The 20,484-nt window shown below is 41.2% G+C and overlaps 1 protein-coding gene across 2 annotated transcripts in view; it reads right to left on the bottom strand.

Moving 5' to 3' along the window:
• Window positions 1-3,376: 3,376 nt before the first annotated feature.
• The window catches only part of ryk (receptor like tyrosine kinase), a 54,724-nt gene continuing 37,616 nt past the window's right edge, over window positions 3,377-20,484 (bottom strand). For both annotated transcript variants that reach the window (XM_080877561.1, XM_080877562.1), the window contains exons 11-16: window positions 19,599-19,668; window positions 18,108-18,240; window positions 11,941-12,050; window positions 11,663-11,822; window positions 10,184-10,320; window positions 3,377-5,590 (exon numbers count right to left, since the gene is read on the bottom strand). In XM_080877561.1, coding sequence (XP_080733687.1) covers window positions 5,479-5,590; window positions 10,184-10,320; window positions 11,663-11,822; window positions 11,941-12,050; window positions 18,108-18,240; window positions 19,599-19,668 — 722 coding nt within the window. In that variant the 3' untranslated portion in view covers window positions 3,377-5,478. The remainder of the gene's footprint in view (window positions 5,591-10,183; window positions 10,321-11,662; window positions 11,823-11,940; window positions 12,051-18,107; window positions 18,241-19,598; window positions 19,669-20,484) is intronic.

Below are 20,484 nucleotides of genomic sequence, written 5' to 3'. Positions count from 1 at the left end.
GCGCTCTCTTATCTGGATATCTAAACATGCTCTGCAGAGACGTTTGGACTTTGGACGTGAGCAAGTCTGAAAAACATCAGCCATGATCCAGACTTTGCACTGTTATAAAGCTGTCTGCAAACACACTAGTAAGGAAATTTATTGCGTCAAACACTGCAGGAGTTTTAACATATACATATCAGTTAACCACAGAAATGACTTATTTTCGACCTCACTGCTCCACATGTAAAGGAATTTAATGCAACTCCTCCACGAATCAACACCTTATCAGTGGGGGAGCTGTTTAAGTGGCCGAGTGATCTCAGGAATTATATTTTTTTTGTGGGCAATTTTTCTCAGGGACCAAATAACTTTAAATAACTAGTGGGACCCCACCGTGAAGAAAGGCCCAAGTTTTTGTCTACATGTTGATATCCGAATCCTCTTTTAGCTGAGACTAAAAGGAGGCAGGTCACATATTATACCCTGTTCACTGACGTGTCCCACATGGAGAAGGCTTACCCAGAATGCAGTTAAAGTGTTCGCCAGTGAGTTATCAGAAAACAGATCAAACATCCATGTTATCAATGCCTTAAACTGCTGCAGGTTATTGAAATCATGATATATCCCATGATGCTGATGCTCAAAGGCGGTTTTAGAGAAACAAAATCACACGGAGGAAAAAACAACAAAAACAAAAACAACAGGTTTTGGTTTCAGACTGTGACGCTTGGAGTGGGTGTACAAGTAAACTGTTGGTGGCTTTCAGTGAAGCTGAAATGTGTGGAAATGTGTGGAAAATGTGTGCAAAGTATGTAAAGTCAGTGGAAACGGAGTGACAGCAATGAAGATGAGTCAAACTGGAAGCTCAAACTGGGCCCAGTTCCCAGAAACAGGATTACAGAGCTGCCTGGCGGTTCTCAGTGAATTAAACCCAGAAACCCCCGCAGACAGGAACTTCGAAAGCCAGAAACTCTCTAAACTCTGCCGTACTGTGACACAAGAGTCTGCTGCTGAGGATGCAGGAGTGTTTGCTCAATGCGTCCTGTGGCCGCGTTACAGTGCGCTCTGCTGTGCCTGCAGCTGGTGAGGAAAGTAGAAAAACTGAAAGAGTGGCTTCACCGTGACACAATCTGAAAGCCACCGATGACTGAGCACATTCTGAAAATATGTCAGGTTCAAGCTTCACTGAAATACCACAATGTGACGCCACATGCCTGACCATCCAGCTGATTTACTCAAAACAAATAAGGCCGCGGTGGTGATGTCTCCATTCTGGAGAACTTGTCTCTGAGTTTTAGTGAAATCGTTGAGATTTTAGTTCTTGTTTTCATTTTGTTATTTTAGTTTCTGCACCGTTTCCCTAGCTGTGCCTCCCAATCCTCCCAATCCCAAGAAATGTAACTACACGTCACCGTCAACGCAGCCCGCATTGACAAGTGCTGACAGCAGCTACACTTCTGCAGGCCGGATTAGTCCCTTCTGTGTCACTCAGTCTCTCTTATTGTGCTTGGTGTGAGCAGTTTTGTCTCTGTGTTTAGCCTGTCCTCACATCTTGTGGTTTTGACTTCCCGATCGTCGTCACCTGTGTCTTAAGGGGAAATTGTGGTTTAAGCGGTGGTACTGTGTTGGCAGCCAGTCGACCTGCAGAAAGCGTCTGTTGTCAGATGGAGGCAGTGGTCAAAAAGTGTATTACAACAGGTCCGTGGTCTGTGGGCTACTCTTGATCCATCAACCAGCTTCAGTGAAGAAAGTTCTAGAAAAAGCTGAAGTGAAACTGACGGTTAACAAAATGAAAAGCGTCCACTGCAGCGACCGTCTGTGCGTTTCATTCTGCATTTATTCTTTTGCTTTTTAAAGAACTTATTTTTACATTGCACTCAAAGTAATCCTGCTCAACAAAATAGAGCAACTTCAAGGTCCAAAAAAATTGCACTATATTTCTTCACGTCAAGATACATGCATATGCAAGTAGGGGTGAGGTGGGCCACGAGTTTGAGACTGCTGCTTTAGAGCACAGGTGTCGGACTCTAGGCCTCGAGGGCCGATGTCCTGCAGGTTTTAGATGTGTCCTTGATCCAACGCAGCTGATTTAAATCGCTAAATTACCTCCTCAACATGCCTTGGGGTTCTCCAGAAGCCTGTTAATGAACTAATCATTTGATTTAGGCGTGTTGACCCAGGGTGAGATCTAAAACCTGCAGGACACCGGCCCTAGAGGCCTGGAGTCCGACACCCCTGCTCTAGAGAGTGCACAGGTGCAGGTTTGCAGTGGTTGAAAACTCATCTCTAGACAAAAAGCTCCACAAAAAGACACAGTCTGGTTCTAAATGAAGAACTATCCCTCATCAGTCTGTGTGTAAACATCTTCGCGATCCTCTGCCTCCATCTCCCCACAACCACCCTCTGCATCAGACCTTCTCCATCAACATTCTCAAAGCAAACATCCATCTGCGAAGCTCTGCTCACTGATCGTCACCTCTCTTCTTTATATTGTTGCAGGTCTGGTGTGTGTCTGTATCTATTTTAGGCCTTTTGGCAGCTTCGAACTAATTTAAACAAACTTCAGCAATCTGTTTCCCTCAGTACTGCACTTTTCTTACCTGCTATCAATTATTTTTCCAGCCTGTGGGCCACAGATATAATTGATAGCATTTAGGTTTGGAGGGACTTGTAAGCAAGGGGATTTAGGGACTCAAAACAAATTAGATTTGACATAACTTTCCATTACGACATCCTAAAGAAGTGTGGCGTTCATGTGACTTTAGCCTAAAGCCGAAACAAAACCAAATGACGTAAAACAATGAAGCACAGAAGTCATCTCTGGTGCTAAAGCTCTCCATGTTTTAGAATCTGGATCTTCTTTCCATATCTAAAGCGTTGTCCAAAATATGTTTTTTTTCCCAGCATCGTCTTTCTTTGCCAAGCATGTGCACGCACGACGAATTCGAGTCCGTTTTTTGTTTCTCTCAATGAACTTAAACAGTAATGCAGCAGACATACAGCAGAGCTGGAAACACAAAGCTCAAAGTCAAATCTGCCTCATGGGCTTTCACAGAGTGTGTAGCAAACAATATCCTCTATTCTTAGTGCTTCAGCATGGACAGGAACCAATGTAGATTACTGGGCTTACTGGAAACATGGATGTAAGTTGCAACATCAACTGGCTGGCAAAGGGATAAAAGATGTCCGGTGCAGAATTGTCTGACATAAAACAATGAAGCATAGAAAAGAAAGAATGCACAGTGAGTAATGCAGACACTAGGAGATGATTCGCTGTAGTTGGTGTCTTTAGATACAGTTAGGTTTCCCCCCCACTGTGGCTGTGACTTTTGGGGAACTACAGAAAACAAGCTTTGGATGAAGAGAGAAAAAAAAAGAGACAAGAACGGGGTAATATATTCAAAAGATTCCATTTAATTTGTGGATATGAAATTGGGAAGCAGTTTACAACCTTATCTCAACATGCAGTGACCATAAAAAAAAAAAACACATCATAAAGATAGTGGAAGGATACGATGAGACCAAGCTGGCGTGTGTGTTCACAGTGATTAAATCAAAATGAGTCGAGCAGTCGTGTGAAGAGCTGCGATCTCACACCGAACAATGCAGCTCAAAAACACACTGTACACAGAAGATGGACGTAGTAAATGACTTGTTCTGTGGGTGGAGAAGAACCGCTGGCAGCGAGTGACACTTGTGAGACATTTTCGTAAACCTTGTGCCAAAACTAAAGGCATCCAAATGCGTTTGCAGCCATGTGTGGAACATTTAATGCAAATATTTGATCGGTTGTGGTTTAAGGTGACACGGCTGACTTGGTGCTGTAGAAAACATGAGCGGTGATTTATAGAAGACCTTCCAGACTCCGCCTTAAATAAATGAACAATAAGGTAACAAAGACTTGCTCCATCATCACACTGTAACCACAGAGATATCACGTGGTTCAAAAGCTGAGCTCAGTTTGTGTTCAGGCCACAAAATGACCCGTTACTGTTGTGTTGAACTTTTCTTTATTAAAGATTTTTAAGCTCTGGAAAGCTGCCTGATGAGTCGCTCACTAAAGCCGAATGCTTTCTTCAGTCCGGTCTGTTCGCTTCGTGGCTTGTAACATGAGAGGTTCTCTTCTGCGATGGATAAAATTCACAGCCTCATTTTCACATTTCTGCTCAGATGTCTGTTATTTTTTTTTAGAACTTGTTCTGATGATCTTGTTTTCTTTCACTTGTTTCTGATATTTTTCTGCCACCAGAATGTGCACAAAACCACAAAAGCCTCTGTATAACGGCCGCACTGTTATATCGGCCGTTGTCTCCTTGCCAAACATCGTACAACAAAAGTGACGTCACAGCTTCGGTGTCGATTCAGACCATGACTACACTGTCAGTGAGCTGATACCAAATGTCTCAGTCTAATCCACCCCCCCGAACACGTCACATCTGGTTTCAAGACAGCAAGACCATGGGTGATGTCACAGCGCCTACACCAATCTTTTATATATATATAGTCTACTGTACTTCAGTAAGAAGCAGATGCATCCCACAGATTCTGTTCGCCATGATTTATGTCCCTCTGACATCAATCCATCTTGGAACGTTGGTTCTCAGACGCTTCGATCTGATGGTGTTGGCGAGAACGCTCCACTCGATGCTTCACTAACCAACTGGTCACATCACATCCACCTTTTACACACACACATACACACACACACACTCTGTGGCTCTGACAGCGGAAATAAAAAGTACAAGAGGAAGACAGCAGTGACATTGAAAGAATAAGTGTCCACGTGTAAAAATCAGGTTTATACAGATAGCTCTGCAGAGCTGATGTTCCAGCTGTGGTGTCCACATGTCTTTATACACGCTGCTGGCATAGGAAAAAAATTGGTGTGACGTCTCTGTTGAGTGCGCTCCAGTAAAGGAAACTCATCCACGGCAGAGGAAACGCTGTACCATTTGCAGAGAAATCATTTCAACAGATCTGCCTCTCGTACCGAGCCTGAGCGGAGCAGCGTGTCCGAGAAGATTATGGTTACTGAAGCTCTCTGGTCCACTTTGGTACCTAACTCATTCTGCTGTGGAGTTATTTACACCCAAAACAAATCTAAAATTTGCACAACATTACAGAATCTGTAGAAAATACTGCAGAAGCTTAAATTGTTCTTTTAAAAAGTCGCTCAATGGCACAAAAAGTCCTCATCTTTTCGTTCTTCGGGTCCTCTTTGCGTGTGGAGATCGTCGCCTTTTCTAGATGCTTTCAAAGCAAATGGAACAATATTGAACACAGAGTCGTTTTACTTTGCTATGCTGTAAAAAGGTAATTTAACTATATAAAAACTCCAAAAGAACTGTACAAAACAAAAGCATCGGGCACAAGTCTGCTCATCTTTCATGTGATAAGGCACGATTTCAAATGTGCATTCCTCGTGAAAAGTGTCCGCCAGCCTTTAGTGTCGTTGCTTTAATGGATTAGTAGAAGAAGAAGTGCCACCCACTGCTTTCACACGTAAGCACCCAACGCTGCGTGAAACTCTGTGAGACACTGGACCAGCTGCTGAAACTTGGGCCTCTCCTCGGGGTCCAAGGCCCAGCAACAAGCCATCACTGCAAACCTGCAACACAGAGAAGGATCGGGTCAAAGTTCACAGAGGAGTCATGTCTGAAAACACCTCACAGATCATTTGAAAATTGGGCCTCCCAGCTTAGACTGGCACTGCCTAAACCTAAACAAGCAGATATCCTGGGAAAGTGTAATGCGTCCATTCGCTGACCTTTCCAACTTTTAAAAAAGTGGAAAATCTTTGAATCAACAGCTATGGAAAAAAAAGAAGGAGAAATTCATGTCCAGGAACACAAATGAATACATGCTGTGACATCATGGGGGTGCTCTTGAAGCTCCGTAAGTGTAAATAAAATGAAAGTGAATAAATTGTTATTTTTATAAGAGAAAAACTGGATTTAAAGGCAGCGTTCGTCTAGTATTATACTGCAACTGCTGTATTGTCTTGAACCAGGAGCTGCCTGTGCAGTGCTGGTAGAAATGCGTGAGATATAATTACCTCTATCAGCGCACGGCCTCGATTACATAAGCTGTAGTATTGTGGTAAAGGAAGCCATCGCCTCAACATCTATTGTATTTGCAAGGAAACAGTTTTTTGATGACTTAAAAGATTTCAGGTAATCAGATCCTGAGTTTCCTTTAATCATCGAGAATTGCACATTTCTGTGGGGATTTGACACGAGTTTGTTTTCTTTAAATGCCTCCGCGCTGGGATGGCGGCGCTCCGAGGAATTAGTGTAAAAGTAATATCCAAGGAGCACCTGGAGGGAGTTTCATCTGCACTCATCAATTAATTGGAACTTGGTGGTTAAAAGCCAAACTTAAGAAGACACTTATAAACACACTGGTTATGGCAACATTTAAGACAAATGATCAAGTCCACACAGTCACCGGTGAATAATTAAATGCCATAACACAGGAACCAAAGGGAAGAGCGTTACTGTATTTCACATTTAGTCAGATCCTGATGTAGTGAAGTAATCTCTGATGCTAAAGCTCTCCATGTTTTAGAATCTGCATCTTCTTTCGATATCTAAAGCACTGTCTGATAACTGCTCGGCTCCATGTGATTTTTTAGCATTGTCTTTCTTTGCCAAGCATGTGCACGCATGACGAATTTGAGTCCGTTTTTCGTTTCTCTCAATGAACTTAAACAGTAATGCAGCAGACATACAGCAGAGCTGGAACAACAAAGCTCAACAAAGTCAAGATAAATGTGTGTTTATCAAAAATCTGCCTCATGGGCTTTCAGTCTGTGCCGCAAACAATATCCTCTATTCTTAGTACTTCAGCACGGACAGGAACCAATGTAGATTACTGGACTTAATGGAAACATGCATGTAAGTTGCAATGTCAACTGGTTGGCAAAGGGATAAAAGGTGTAAAATCTGTCAAATCCAGCCAGTCTTTTTGTTTTCTTTCATCAAAATACCCCAGATTTTGACATGCTTTAATACTGATCTTGTGTGGACTCTTTTTGATGAATGTGGAGGATGACCTTCTTCTCTCTTTTCTGTTTTCAGAGATTGTTGGGAATGGAAAGTATAACTTTTGCAGGTTTAAGTACACCCCGAAGACAGAAATACCACGAGAATTTGTCAGGCATGGCACAAACACATTTCTGCTTCTCCCAAGTCAGCTTCCAGCAAGTGTTAATTTTCACCAAACACTAAATATCCATGCACTGCCAGGGCTGCTTTGAGCTTCCTCACCACAAACCTATTTTGGGGGATCAGATGGTAAATACTACTGCAGTGATGCCAAAAAATTAAACCAGTGGGACAACATTGCCTCTTCTTCTTGACAGCCTGATGGAATTAAACTTTGCATCAATCAAAGCTAGTAGCAGCTGAACAGTTTGATTCGACTCAGGTCCTCAAACAATATGTCAACTAGCAGCTCATTTATTGTGCCGACAGTCTCCAATAACAAGCTTCACTGCAGCTGAAAATGCACTCTTCACTGCAGACTTACAGATGTGACAAATTAAAGGAAAAGCCAGTATGAAAACAGTCTTCCAGTGGAAGATATTCACTTATTTGGTGCTCAAATAAAATAAACAGAATGGCGCTTTATTGTCAATGTACTGTGCAGAAGGGTTAGGGTCAGGAATAAACAGCAAACAGAACAGATATACAGCCAAGGGGAATATATACAAACTAGAGGAATATATACAAAACAACAGAAAGGCACACATTGCAGAGGAAAGTGTTTGGAAACAGTGCAAAAGGACTTGGTCTGCGTTTCGAGTATTCGCATCAAAGGTGATGACCTTTACTGAACTTTGCACTGATCTGCAGTGACGCTTCCCTTTAAAATGAAAAAGAGAAACACTCTTTTCCACTGTCTGTGGACAGTGATGATTTGCCACGCTTTCCAGAATATTGTTGCACCGTTACCAGTCTGTTGTGGAAAAACATTGTGGGGTTTTTTCTTTCTCTTAAAAATTATGAAACACTTTAACTGTAAACAACTACTGCTTTAAAGTAGGCAAACTGACCTTTTGACCTTTTAGTGTTAAGATGACAACATTCACTGAGTCATCCGGTCTCAGATTTGTGCTGAAAAGCTAGCGCATACATTTATTACTTCTAGGTTGCACTGCTCTCAGCCTACAGTAATATGGAGTTCTTGAGGCGATCAAGTGGCACTATATACATGAAACTAGAGCTGGGCGATAGAACGATAACGATATGTATCGCGATATAACTTTTTCTCGATAGAAAAATTAAACTATCGCGATAGACCTCGCCGCTCTTGTCCTCTTAAAAACAAAACAAAAAAACAGCCAATCCAAATTACGTAGCGCAGAGCTGAACCAATCACAGCCGCAGCGTCACGTCACGTGACTTGTTACGTACAGCACAAGTGCCAAGCCGCACATGTGTATTTGTTTGGGAAGCAGCCAGCGGGTAATGGAGCCAGCGCGTAATGGAGGAAATGAGTGTGCCGACTAGAAAAATCAACCGAGCGTGACCGAAGAGAAAACAGATGATGGTTCCAATGCCGGAGAGATTGTCGAACGGAAGAGCCATAGAAGTTCCGTAGTGTGAAGGTATTTCGGCTATTTCAAGTCTGACAAAAACAGAGTAGCGTGCACTGTAAATTGTGCCGAAAGCAAGTCTGGAAATACAATAAACTGGTGCATGCGCTACGTCCACACATACCCGGGTATTTTTGAAAACGCAGATTTTTCTATGCGTTTGCACCTTTCGTCCACACGTAAACGGCGTTTTTGGTCACTGAAAACGAAGATTTTTGAAAACTCCGTTTTTGCATTTACGTGTGGACTAGAAAAACGGAGAAAACGCAGCGTCAAAGGTGTGCGCATTTTTTGACGTCACACTGTGCGCCACGTTATTGTTTCGGTGAAATGGATTTCTACAATACTGTTACTGTTAATTCTATTCTCTGCAGTGTTTAAATGCTTACATATACACACAGTTACTGTCCCTCCACACATACGACTCGGTTCTGCTTCTATGCCCCAGCTTTGTTTACTTTTTCCCACCGAGGCTTCTAGACTTCTGATTGGCCAACATTTCTGCACGGTTAGGAATCTAGCGCCACCTGCTGCTTTGGCATGTTCATAGCAGTGTTTTCCTTCATTTCTGCCTTTATGTGTGGACGGGATTATTTTTTAAAACGAAAACGGAAAATCTCCGTTTTCAAAAATACCCGTGTACGTGTGGACGTAGCCTCAGTCTCTGACTGGAAGCGCTAATTCGTCATTCGGCTTTTGTCAGACTAAAGTAACTGTTAAAACTGTTTGAAAAGCTCAGCTATACAACAAGGAGAGATCGAGAATTTCCTTTTAGTTCTCAGTTTATTTGATATTGACAAAAGTTAGTCAATTTTGTCTGTTCTTCTGTAACACAAACTAAGATTTATTTTTAGAATTAATACTTTGTTTCTAAGTGGAATTGACAATTTAGTCTGTTTCGTTTGTTCTATTTTGAAACTTAAACGCTTTAGCGGCTGCCTTTTGTGTAGTTTGCAATATTTGCCTTTATTTATCTGAAAAAGTCTCATGTTCCTTAAGTACATCTACCCTGTTGAACTTATTATGGGAAATAAATATTTAAATCAAAATAAGCTGCTGATTATTTCACATTTTACTTGTGAGCAACGGCACATTTAAATCTTACAAATATAGTTATTTGGCTTATATCGTAATAGATATCGTTATCGCCTGAAATGAAAAAAAAAAACATATCGTGATATGAAAAAATCTTATATCGCCCAGCTCTACATGAAACTTAATTGAGTTGCTTCTTGTTACACTTTCGAGGTGGGAAAAAAAGGCTAAATCATCTTGTAATGAGAAGGCCATACTGATGAACTGCTACTTACAATCATAAAAAACATCATCCTTGACTTGTTGTCATTGCAGATCAGAAAATTGTGGGATTAGAGTAATAATCCTACAGAAGCCAAACCTGGCCACACTGATCTATACCTTACCCAGCGGATACCAGTGGACTTAGTGTTGCTGTGGTTCTGTATATCATTAACGTCTGTAAACTGTCGACAAATAGGACAAGAAAAGGAAGGACGACTCAAAAAACTAGCTCCAACTCTTACCAAAGTCAAATAAACAAGTGAAAATACAGAGTATGTGTGGTGGTGGTGGGGGGCAACTTACAGCTCATCTGGACAGTTGATTGGTTGTGCTATTCTGTACCCGTCTTTTAGGTAAGCCGACATCTCGAAAGGGTCAATGTCGACGTAGGGGGTCTGCCCCAGAGTCATCAGCTCCCACAGCGTCACTCCAAAAGCCCACTGTGAACACACAAATTCTCTGAATAACCCTGAGACCAGTGCTTAGCATTCATTCACAGCACTTTACAAAAAAATACAAGCTTTTAATGTGTTTTCATCAAACAGGGCGAACATAACCAGAGGGTGGAAAAGTAGCGTTCCCACTTGTTGTACTTGTATTCAAATACACGACGTTCCAAATGAACAATGTGAGGAAATTATGTCAAGAAATGTATTTGGAATATAAATCACTGCTGCCAGTTTTTGTTGAGAGTGAAAGTGTAAGCAGTTATTATCAGGGTTCAAACTGCCTGCGAGTGTTCACTCTGACCTCTGAACAGAGAAAAGATGAATTACTCGAATCATATTTAAGATGCTTCCAGTAGGTTTTGACCTTGAAGTTGTTTGTTTAAACTCTGGAAGCCATAATATCTAAAATAAAACTGACATTGACAGACAGAATAGCCCAGAAAGCATTGAGTTTCTGCTGTGTTAGTATGCCCCGAGCCTTAATGGGGTGACACAGGACCTTTAAAAGGAAGTGCAAGGACTGTTTAGGAACTAAGAGCAAGGTGGGCTCTTCAGAGGGGGGGTTGGGACAATAAAACAAAAACGTGTTCTACGGTAAACCACCCTGTTCCCACATCAGTGAATAAGCCACTGCCAACATTCCCAGTAAAGCTTAAACATGCCAATAGGAACGCTCCCATCCTGTGTCGCTTGCTATCTGATTTGTGTACCTGCTGATGTAAGGGCACAATACATTTGTGTGCTTAACAGCAACACACTCAAGATGCTATACAGCTCCAGGTACTTGTATGGACTTGCACTGGGAGGCTGTTAATGCCAGGCCTCTGTTAAATCTAAGTGCCATGATTGCCATGGAGCGGTGTGACCATAACAGGAATGTGGAGGGGGTGGGGACACGTCTGGCTCGTGTCTCTGAGGATCTGTTAGGCAGACTTCCCGACTGCCTCCGTCGCACCCGGTCTTCTATCCTGGAACAGGAAAGCGAGAAGAGCCACAGACACGCCTTTCCCTTTGACACCTTGACCAAGTGTCTAAGAATGGCTTGCACACAATCGGTGCCATTTCCCGGATCGCCTTAACCGCATCATGTCTACTGGAAACATTCTTGCATTTAGAAACCTCAGTGAGACAGGAAAGGTCGCTTCTGCTATTGTTTTGTTGACAACGAATCACAGTTACAGCGTTGCCTTGTTAAGCAACAGCAAGCAAACAAAGCAAAAATGAAGCCCAAGAGGGCGCAACAAAATAATCCTAAATGGTTGACAACACAGTGGCTGTGTCCATCATTTATATACAGTCTATGGAAGTAAACTGCATATCTGGTAGTTCTTACCACATCACTTGCACTGGAAAAGTCATTGTTGAGCAGGCTTTCCAGGGCCATCCAGCGGACAGGCCGGTTCTCATTATCCCCCAGACAGTGGTAATCCATGGGAAAGAGATCTCGGGCGAGGGCATTGTCTGTAATCTTCACCTGCATGTTGTCGTCAATGCTGTCGGTGGAGGGAAAGCACGGCCTTTATTTTTGACAAATTAAATTCCAAACCAAATCACCTGAAAGCTACTGAGGACAGCGTGACGACAGCTAGAGTCAGGTCACTGAAAACTTACACGCAGTTCCTAGCGGCGAGGTCTTTGTGTATGACCTCTCTGCGAGCCAAGTAGCTCATTCCACATGCAATCTGGATGGCCATGTAAACCAGGTCCTGCTGAGAGATTGCCTGAAAGGAAATGGGGGAGAGAGGGCGACAATGTGCAGTTGAGAGACTGACAGGAAAAAGTAAAGACTGAGAGAGGACACCTGGTGACTTCTGTGTAAAATTGTTCTAGTTTTCTTTGGAACGGGACAATGTGGGCGAAATATGGGCATTACATACACCACGACTATTTTTTCTCTATAAATTCAACTGCAAGGAGACTGGAAAAACAAGACCTGACATGACTTGTTTAAATGCAACCTTTAAAATTTCAAAGATATATACATACCCCTCAAGTGTAACAACTTTGGTGACCTCTAAACTCTTATTTCAGTGTCAACATCGAGTATAATAAGATAATTAGCACACGTCAGCATGCCGAGGAGAAAAAGACAGGTGTTATTTTTTTGTGATAAAGGGGTAAACTAAGGCTACATCCACATTAATCTCTGTCTAGACTCAACAGTTTCAGAAATATTTCCTCATCTATATACCTACCTCATGCAACAAGATCATTCATGTACACTGTGTAAACACAGCAGAATGTTGCGGTAGCTCAGTGGAAAACACTGCTGCCCCTCAACAAGAGGGTCCTGGGTTCAAACTCTAAGAGTGTGCTTCAATGTGGAGTTTGTTGATTTTCTTGCCATCAAAAAATAAAATAATATAAAAAACCTAAATGCTCCCTAAATGTCATTAAATCTGAGAAAAGCTCCCACCTTACCAAAGAAGTAGCTAATTGTTTTGCACAGTATTTTTTAGAATAGCTCAAGAAGCCATTCAAAATTGTAGTTAATTGAGTTAAAGGGCTTGAAGTGCACAGAGGTGGGTTTTTGTGCTTTTTAATTCTTGTTCTTAAGTAGAGGAGATAACCAAATGCATTTTTCAAAGCCAAAAAACCAAAACACCCACACAACACATTTAAGCATTGCTAAACACTGCAAGTGCCACAATCGACATGACACAGTCTGTTCGTTTGGTGAACACCAATATCACCATCATGACCAAAAGCAACATTTACGAGTGTTAAAATATGACTAAATCAGAAAATTATTTTGACACACAAGGGATCATGGCTACAAGATGACAAAATGTAGGCAAAAAGGCAACCTGTCATATGCTGGTATCAGCCTTGAAAGTTTACCCAAAACGCACTGCTAGAAGTTTTTTTCCCCAGTGAATTATCTGAAACAAGATCAAACCTCCAGAGCACCCATACTTCTTTCTCTTCCTTTGATTGACTTTATTGAAACTATGATAAATCTCTTATTGTTACACTTAAAGTTCATTACAGGGAAAAAAAAAAAAAAAAACCCTGATTGTAAAAAGCACAACTTTAAGTGTTCTGTTTACATTTCTACTACTTTGAGCGTCTGAATCACTAATTTGATGCTGCATTCAAAAATCTAGTAAAGTGAGAGCCTTTATCTAACAAAAAAAGAATTCATATTATGTTGGTAAAGTTTTGCAGTCCTTCATTAAATAGACTACAAATGGCTGTATTTTTCTCATGTACCATTGTGATATCCTTAACCGTAAAAATGATTTTTTAAAACATATGGTTTTATTTTATTATAATTTCTCACTTTTTAATAACAACACTGTCATGTTTTTGCAGTGAACCATGGCTAACACACAGAACAGCAAGATTTACTGCTGCAAAAGCCCTGAGGCAAATACTTAAAGCTCAAAGTGATGATGGAAATATCTGAAACATGTCTCACCTACAATTAAGATGTTAGTTTGAAACTGAAGCATGGATGTAACAAAGGAGAACACCCTAAACATACGGACTTCACTGTCATTTATTGCTGATCAAAGTATTATGGAGTAGCTTTAGAATATCAGTCACAGATAAAGTAAAAATATAGATATGAGAGAAACAGTTTTCTTAGATAAAAGTTAGACGTGACCGCACTTGGTCATTTTAGCCGTTTGGCTGCTTAAGGGTTAACACTGCTCTGAGGATTTAATCTGATGTGACGCAGAAACTCTTTTACTCAGAGGTTTAACCGAGTCTTGCATTAAAGAAATGAGTCTGCTTTGTCTGTGGAGCTGTTGAAGGGCTTACTGACAATAGCTCTAAGTCAGCAGGTGTGCCAGAGAAAAGACACTCGACCGCTAACGAAGTGAGGCTGCTCCTGTAACAAACATCCCGGAGAGCTGAAAAGACAACACTGAGCTCTTTAAGTAACAGCTCCAAATAATTGTGTGTATGGTTCAATTCTCTTGCATCTGGTCTGATTTATTCAGCACAATCCCCGGCTTGGATGTAAACACTGGAAATGGACTTTGTTGTCTTATCTGACAGTTGATACTGTGATGCAGGCAAAATTAACGCTTGGGACTATACCGAAAAACAAAGACTTGGGCAACCAGTGAACGAAGATTAGAAGACTTTAAGTCAACCGCTCAAGCGAAACGGCTACATGTGCAGCTGCTATGAGACATTCAAACTGTGCAGAATACATCTCAGCTGTCGGTGAAAGAAAAATGTCTAAGAACAAGGTCAACGCTCCAAACCTCCTCCCTCCCTCCCTCCACAGTCACACCTTTTAAACCAGATGTTCGCTTGCAGAATGAATGTTGTGCTCTCGGAGCATTTCCCCGCGAGTTTCATCTAAGCTGGCCTGATACTGAGCTGATTTATAGCTCAGCGTTTATTGCAACACCTCCAACTTAATGACTAAGTCTTTGTCTCCCGTAGCCGCCAAAGGTACGTATTGAAGCTGCCGAGAAGGAAGGTGCTGATGTGTGCCTGAAAAAGGCATTTGATTATTGTAAATGTGTGGCAAGCTTCATCTTGTGATCGCAAAGCATTTTTCTGCATCTGTATTTTGCAGCTGATTGATTGGTTGGATCTGCTGTGGCTTTTCTCCAAGCGCATGAAAGCCTCCCTGGGGTTAACTGTACAAAAGCCCGATTGTCTCCACGGAGTGAGTTACAAACCTCTGCCCTGAGCACCGGCTTCATCACTGTATCAACAGACCTCTTAATAACAGTGTAAACAGTAGTTACTGTAGGTGTTACTCGCCACTGATTGCTGCAAACACAAAATGTTCTTTCATGCTTGACACTACGATGGAATCTGACTTCTCTTTCAATCTGGGGGATTTATTTTAATGGCTTAATAGAGGTTAAAGAGGAGCCACGCATATTCTGACGCATTTATTCTAATGGTTTTACACGCAACCTGCTCTGAGAACAGGTTCATAAAATCTCGACTTAAATTTGGTCATCTCTAGGTCGGGGGTGCTTTCATTGTCAAGCAGAGGTGTGGACTCGAGTCACATGACTTGGACTCGAGTCAGACTCGAGTCATTAATTTTATGACTTTAGACTTGACTTGAAAAAATGTTCTAAGACTTGTGACTTGACTTGGACTTTTACACCAATGACCTGGGACTTGAATTGGACTTGAACCGGTTTACTTGAAAAGACTTGATATTTTACCCCAAATATAAAATTTAACATGCATATTATATAGAGATTGAAAATGTGACGTCATTCACGGGTAGAACCGCAAAGGATTCTGGGAACTCGTGGCAAGCGGTACTAGCGCACGCAGGCTTTCAATTAAAATCAGTTATACAGCGATAAAAAGAAACACAAAAATGTCAAGAAGCTGTTGTATTATTAACTGCAATAGCCGGTCGCATGACAGCCACGGGAAGCCGACGGGTAAAGAGATCGGTTGTTATCGGATTAGTCGTTGAAGAGAAATTGTTCGAGCCATGTTTCCGAAGTAACAAAGACGCGACGGATGGCCTGGATTGCAGCCATTCAAAGACCAAATATAACGTCCCAGAACACTCCAGCTCACAGGTTACTCTGCTCCAAGCATTTACACGAAGGTCAGTCTGCTGTTGTAGTTAATGCGTCATTTTTCTTAACATAATTGGTGATATAGGTTACAAGCAAGTCTGGCGCTGAACAGAAATTGTCGCGCTATGCTCTTTTATTTATTGTGTTTATTGTGCATAAATAGTGAATTGTCCTGACACAATATTGCGTTTCGCTTCTGTTATTATGGTACATTGACAAAAACATATACTTTTATTCACAGGATAAAACAGGTTTTTTGTATCACTAATTGCCCAGTATGATTACAGCATACAATATTATTGTCACTGCTACATTTCTGTGATGGGTACCAGAAATTATTTCCACTACTAATTAATTACCGTTGAGCTCAAAGGTCCTATTAATAAACGGTTAATGAATGTGTATTTATGAAGACAATTTGTGAGACTGGTAAACTTATGATACGTACGATGGTCTTTCGTTCTACACGGTGCATTTCAAGGTCCTGCACCCATCCGTCGGTAAACTGTACCTGGGCTTGTTGCAGTGACCTGAAGTTACTAAACTTCACGAGTGTATGCACTCACTCCAAGAACCGTATGATTATAAATATGCATATAAATATGCTACGATGAGATAGCTGACTTCATCTAACTAGCAAATGTTGTCCAGGCTACGTTGGTGATACAGTTTTTTTTTTAATGTGTATGATATTTTTGTCATGCGATTTTAAAGCCAGTCCTACAACCGCATCCAAGAATAACATGCAGCGTATCTCAGAACTGTCGGTGAAAATTATTCTTGGAGCTAGGTTTAATTGAGCTGCATTTTAAAGAGGTGCAATTTCACAATTTGTGTATATTTTCTACGTTCACTATTTTGTCATGTGTTGAGAAAAACACAGATTTTAAAATTACATGGTCTAATATTTACATTTAGCATATAACTGCAACATTATTTTTTCGTTTTTTTTTTTTAAAGACTCGAAAGGACTTGAAATTCAAAGTTTCAGACTTGTGACTTGACTCGGACTTTTACACCAGTGACTTGAGACTCGACTCTGACTTGCCTGACATTACTTGAGACTTGAGGATAAAGACTTGAGACTTACTTGAGACTTGCAAAACAATGACTTGGTCCCACCTCTGTTGTCAAGGAGTTAAATCTTTTCTCTCCCTTTATTTCCCATGGGTTGTGAGCCTAACCATAGCAACCATCCATTTACAAATGAGATAAAGTCACATGATGTCATTTGTATGCGACACAACACCATAATGGAGGCCATCAAGGCGATGGTATTCCTGCTGAACTGTATCTGCTCCTTGTTTCCCTCATTGCCAGGTCTGATACTGGTCATGGAGTCATTTTCATGACTCAATCAATGCCTCCCTGACCAATCAGTGGCAAACAGTCTGTTGATGTCACATGTTCGGCTTGACTCAGCTTGCTTAGAACCCGAGCAGAGTAGGTACTAAAAGCACCTGGTAACGGGTTCTAGCGTCTAATGGAAAACGCTAACAATGAATAGAGTCAAATCAAGCAGATTTGGTGCTACTGGTAAAAAGGTTTAAGGTGATCATGGAGGTTTTGTCCTCAGCGTTAGCTGCGTGTGTCTACATGCTGCATTGATGTATCACTTTTGCCGTCAGGACCCCTTCACTTCGAAAGGTCCTGCCTGAAGAAAAAGCAGTTTGCAACTGCCTTCAAGTCACATATTTTTATAAATGTGCATTTATGTGATGTATCTGTGTTTTTTCTGTAATTCTTTTGTGTACTTTCCCAATTATAACCGCTGACAATTAGTTTTCCTTAATGCAATATTTTCCTGTTTTTTTTTTTTTATTCTTCCATAAATGTATCCAGTTTTATTTTTGACTCTGATATGCAGCTTTGAATTTAACATCCTTATTTTGCTTGTATGTCAAAATATTTCGTTCAGATGAGATTGACATATATACCGTACATAGATATCTCTATATAGACAGATGTATCTCTGTATCTATCTATACATATACACACACACACACACACACACACACACGCGCGCACAGCTTGATCATAGCTGAAAACCAAGCACTCATCACCAGACATGACCTTCCAGAAGAAATTTGGTTTGAGACAAAAGTTGCTTGAGTAGTACGGAGCAGGTGGTTGGAACCGTCAAAACAAGACAGATGTGCCCGAAGAGATCCAGGCATGGCCGAGAACATGACTTTTAATGGTGGGGGGTTTAATATTGCTTTTGATTATAGTTTGTCTGCTGAGCTGAAGCCTCACCTGTGGGTTGTTAGCCTCAGCTAACTTGCACTGCCGCAGGAACTGCTTCAGATTACCCCAAGCCATGAAAGGCAGCAGCACCATGGGCTTCTCTCCATCCTCTGTGCACACGTGGCTTATGGGAAGCAGATTTCTTAAAAGAAAAGAGAAAGCAACCAACTGAGGAAACAGGACCTGAGTGTACCAGATCATCATTTCTGCTCATGTACACGTCTACTGCACATTAAAGGAAGAGTAAAGGACATTATCATGCAAAACACCAAAGAGGAACTGTCAGCAAATATGACAGAGCTGATGTCATGCAGAGGAAAGAGGAAGGCGTGGGACATCGTGACGACAATCTTTTCCACACAAGTACACTGCTGTAAGGCTGCTGTAAATTTCGGGTAAAATCTGCCGAAGAAATGCTGCTTTGCACCCGTTTTGCTAATTTCCTGTTCCGTGTATTTATTCTTAGCTACTACTTTTATATAATATTTCGTATATGAATTCAAAAATAATCCTTGTTCGTCTTCACTGGGCCTTGCTGCAGTCCTTAGTCTATGCTTTTCCTGAAAGAAAAAGACTGTTTAGGGATCTAACCCATCTTGTTAAACAAACCTTCTTCTGATTGGCCGCTTCTCTTAAGCAAAACCTTTGGTCGTTGGGGCTTCTGTATCCTTAACATCATCACATAAACGGTTTGTGCCTTCACTGACGTCATAAAGATCAGTGGGGAAAAACTGGAATCGAGTGTTTAGCTTTTGGCTTTTATATGAAAAAGGTCAAGTTTGAGCTGAACATCCACTACTGGAAGAAGATATATTTGAAGAACAATTTTATTTTAGAATTTTTTTAAATTCTCATGAAGTCTTAAGACAAAACACAAAGCTAACAACAAATTGATTTCACAAACGGCCATTCCCTAAAAACAATCCATGATGACTTTTGGGCCATAAAACTGTGTCAAGAATATAAAAATCACATATATCAGACACTCAGATACCCTGTTTGCCAATCTTCCACCATTTTATCAGTATGTACAAGAAAACAAAAAAGAAAAGGTCTCCTTTAAAATAAATTCAGAGCCTTTCAGACAATATTTTATTACAAATGTCACAAAGACTGACTTCGATTCACACTCCTTATTAAGGTATCAGCCCTGTTTGCAAACATGTGGTGTTCTTTCATCAATGTTTAAAGTGACTCTTAAGAGACGACCACAGAAGCAAGGCTGGCATGCTATGCTCAAGTGTCAACAAGACATCCAACCGGTGACGTAAGACATGAACCATGCTGGTGTTGTAAGCTTGCATTTCTAAAGAAACTGTAATTAAAAAACTGATGAAAAACTCTAAAGGGACGGTAACTGTATGACAGCAGCTATGATTCCTTATATGATGCCGAGCAATAGATTCTTTTTTCTTTTTTCCCCTCGTGTGCATCAACAGGATGCCTGAATATTTAATATTCTCTAAAGGCCCAGCTATGTGTATATGTGGCAAGATTTACCTGTGATGAAGGCCACGAAGTTTGCAACTTTCAGTCAACATCATCGTCACCTGCACCTCAGAAGCATGATCTGAAAATTTTTATTGGACACAAAAAAACAAACATTTAAATTAAAAACAACAAACTTGGAGCAATGAGCGTCTGTTGGTGCCATGTGGCGTTTGATTTTTATCATTTCATTGCAGTTTCTCTGCCAGCAGTCATTTGTAGTGGGAAACTTCAGGGGAAAACTAACTTGAGCCAGTTTTTAATCTGCGCTTGCAGCTTTGCCATCGTCTGGGACTTATGGAAAGCAGTATTGTTCCCCTCCCAAAAGGCGAATGAGGAGGAAGTAAAGAGTTTAACAAAGCCAAAACTGGCATGAAGACATTGTTCGCCGAGTGGTATCCACCCCTCACTGAGTAAACATGAGAGAATAGAGAGGTCAAAAGGCAACTGGCAGAGAAAGCAGACACATGCTGCTAACAAAGAACCTGACAGTCCTGCATACGGGAGCTGCTTCGCTGGCATGCAACCCGCAGCGTGAGTAAGACTTATTATTCATTTACTGTCAAATTCGTGTGTCTGTTTATTGGATTGAAACCCATATAGGGTCATCAGATGAAGCTAGCAGTGAAGTACCTACTGTTTCTGAGAGACAGTGTTTGGGTAACAATCATCGGTGCTCATCCGCAGGGCATAAAAAACAACTCCAAACCGCAACCTGACGTATTGGTTATGTTTCAGTTCGCCGATGTTTGTCATCCCACCCACATCTTCAGTGTTACAGTCATGTTTCAGTTCAGTGATGGAATCGCAGCGCTCACTCATGCCACAAATCCACTGTTATACAACACTGTGCGAAAATCTACAGCCACTTTTTATTTGTATTTTGCTTCCAAGGAGA

This window comes from Rhamphochromis sp. 'chilingali' (assembly GCF_963969265.1).
Source record: "Rhamphochromis sp. 'chilingali' genome assembly, chromosome: 3".
Lineage (NCBI taxonomy): Eukaryota > Metazoa > Chordata > Actinopteri > Cichliformes > Cichlidae > Rhamphochromis > Rhamphochromis sp. 'chilingali'.
This window is presented reverse-complemented; position numbering and strand designations above follow the sequence as displayed.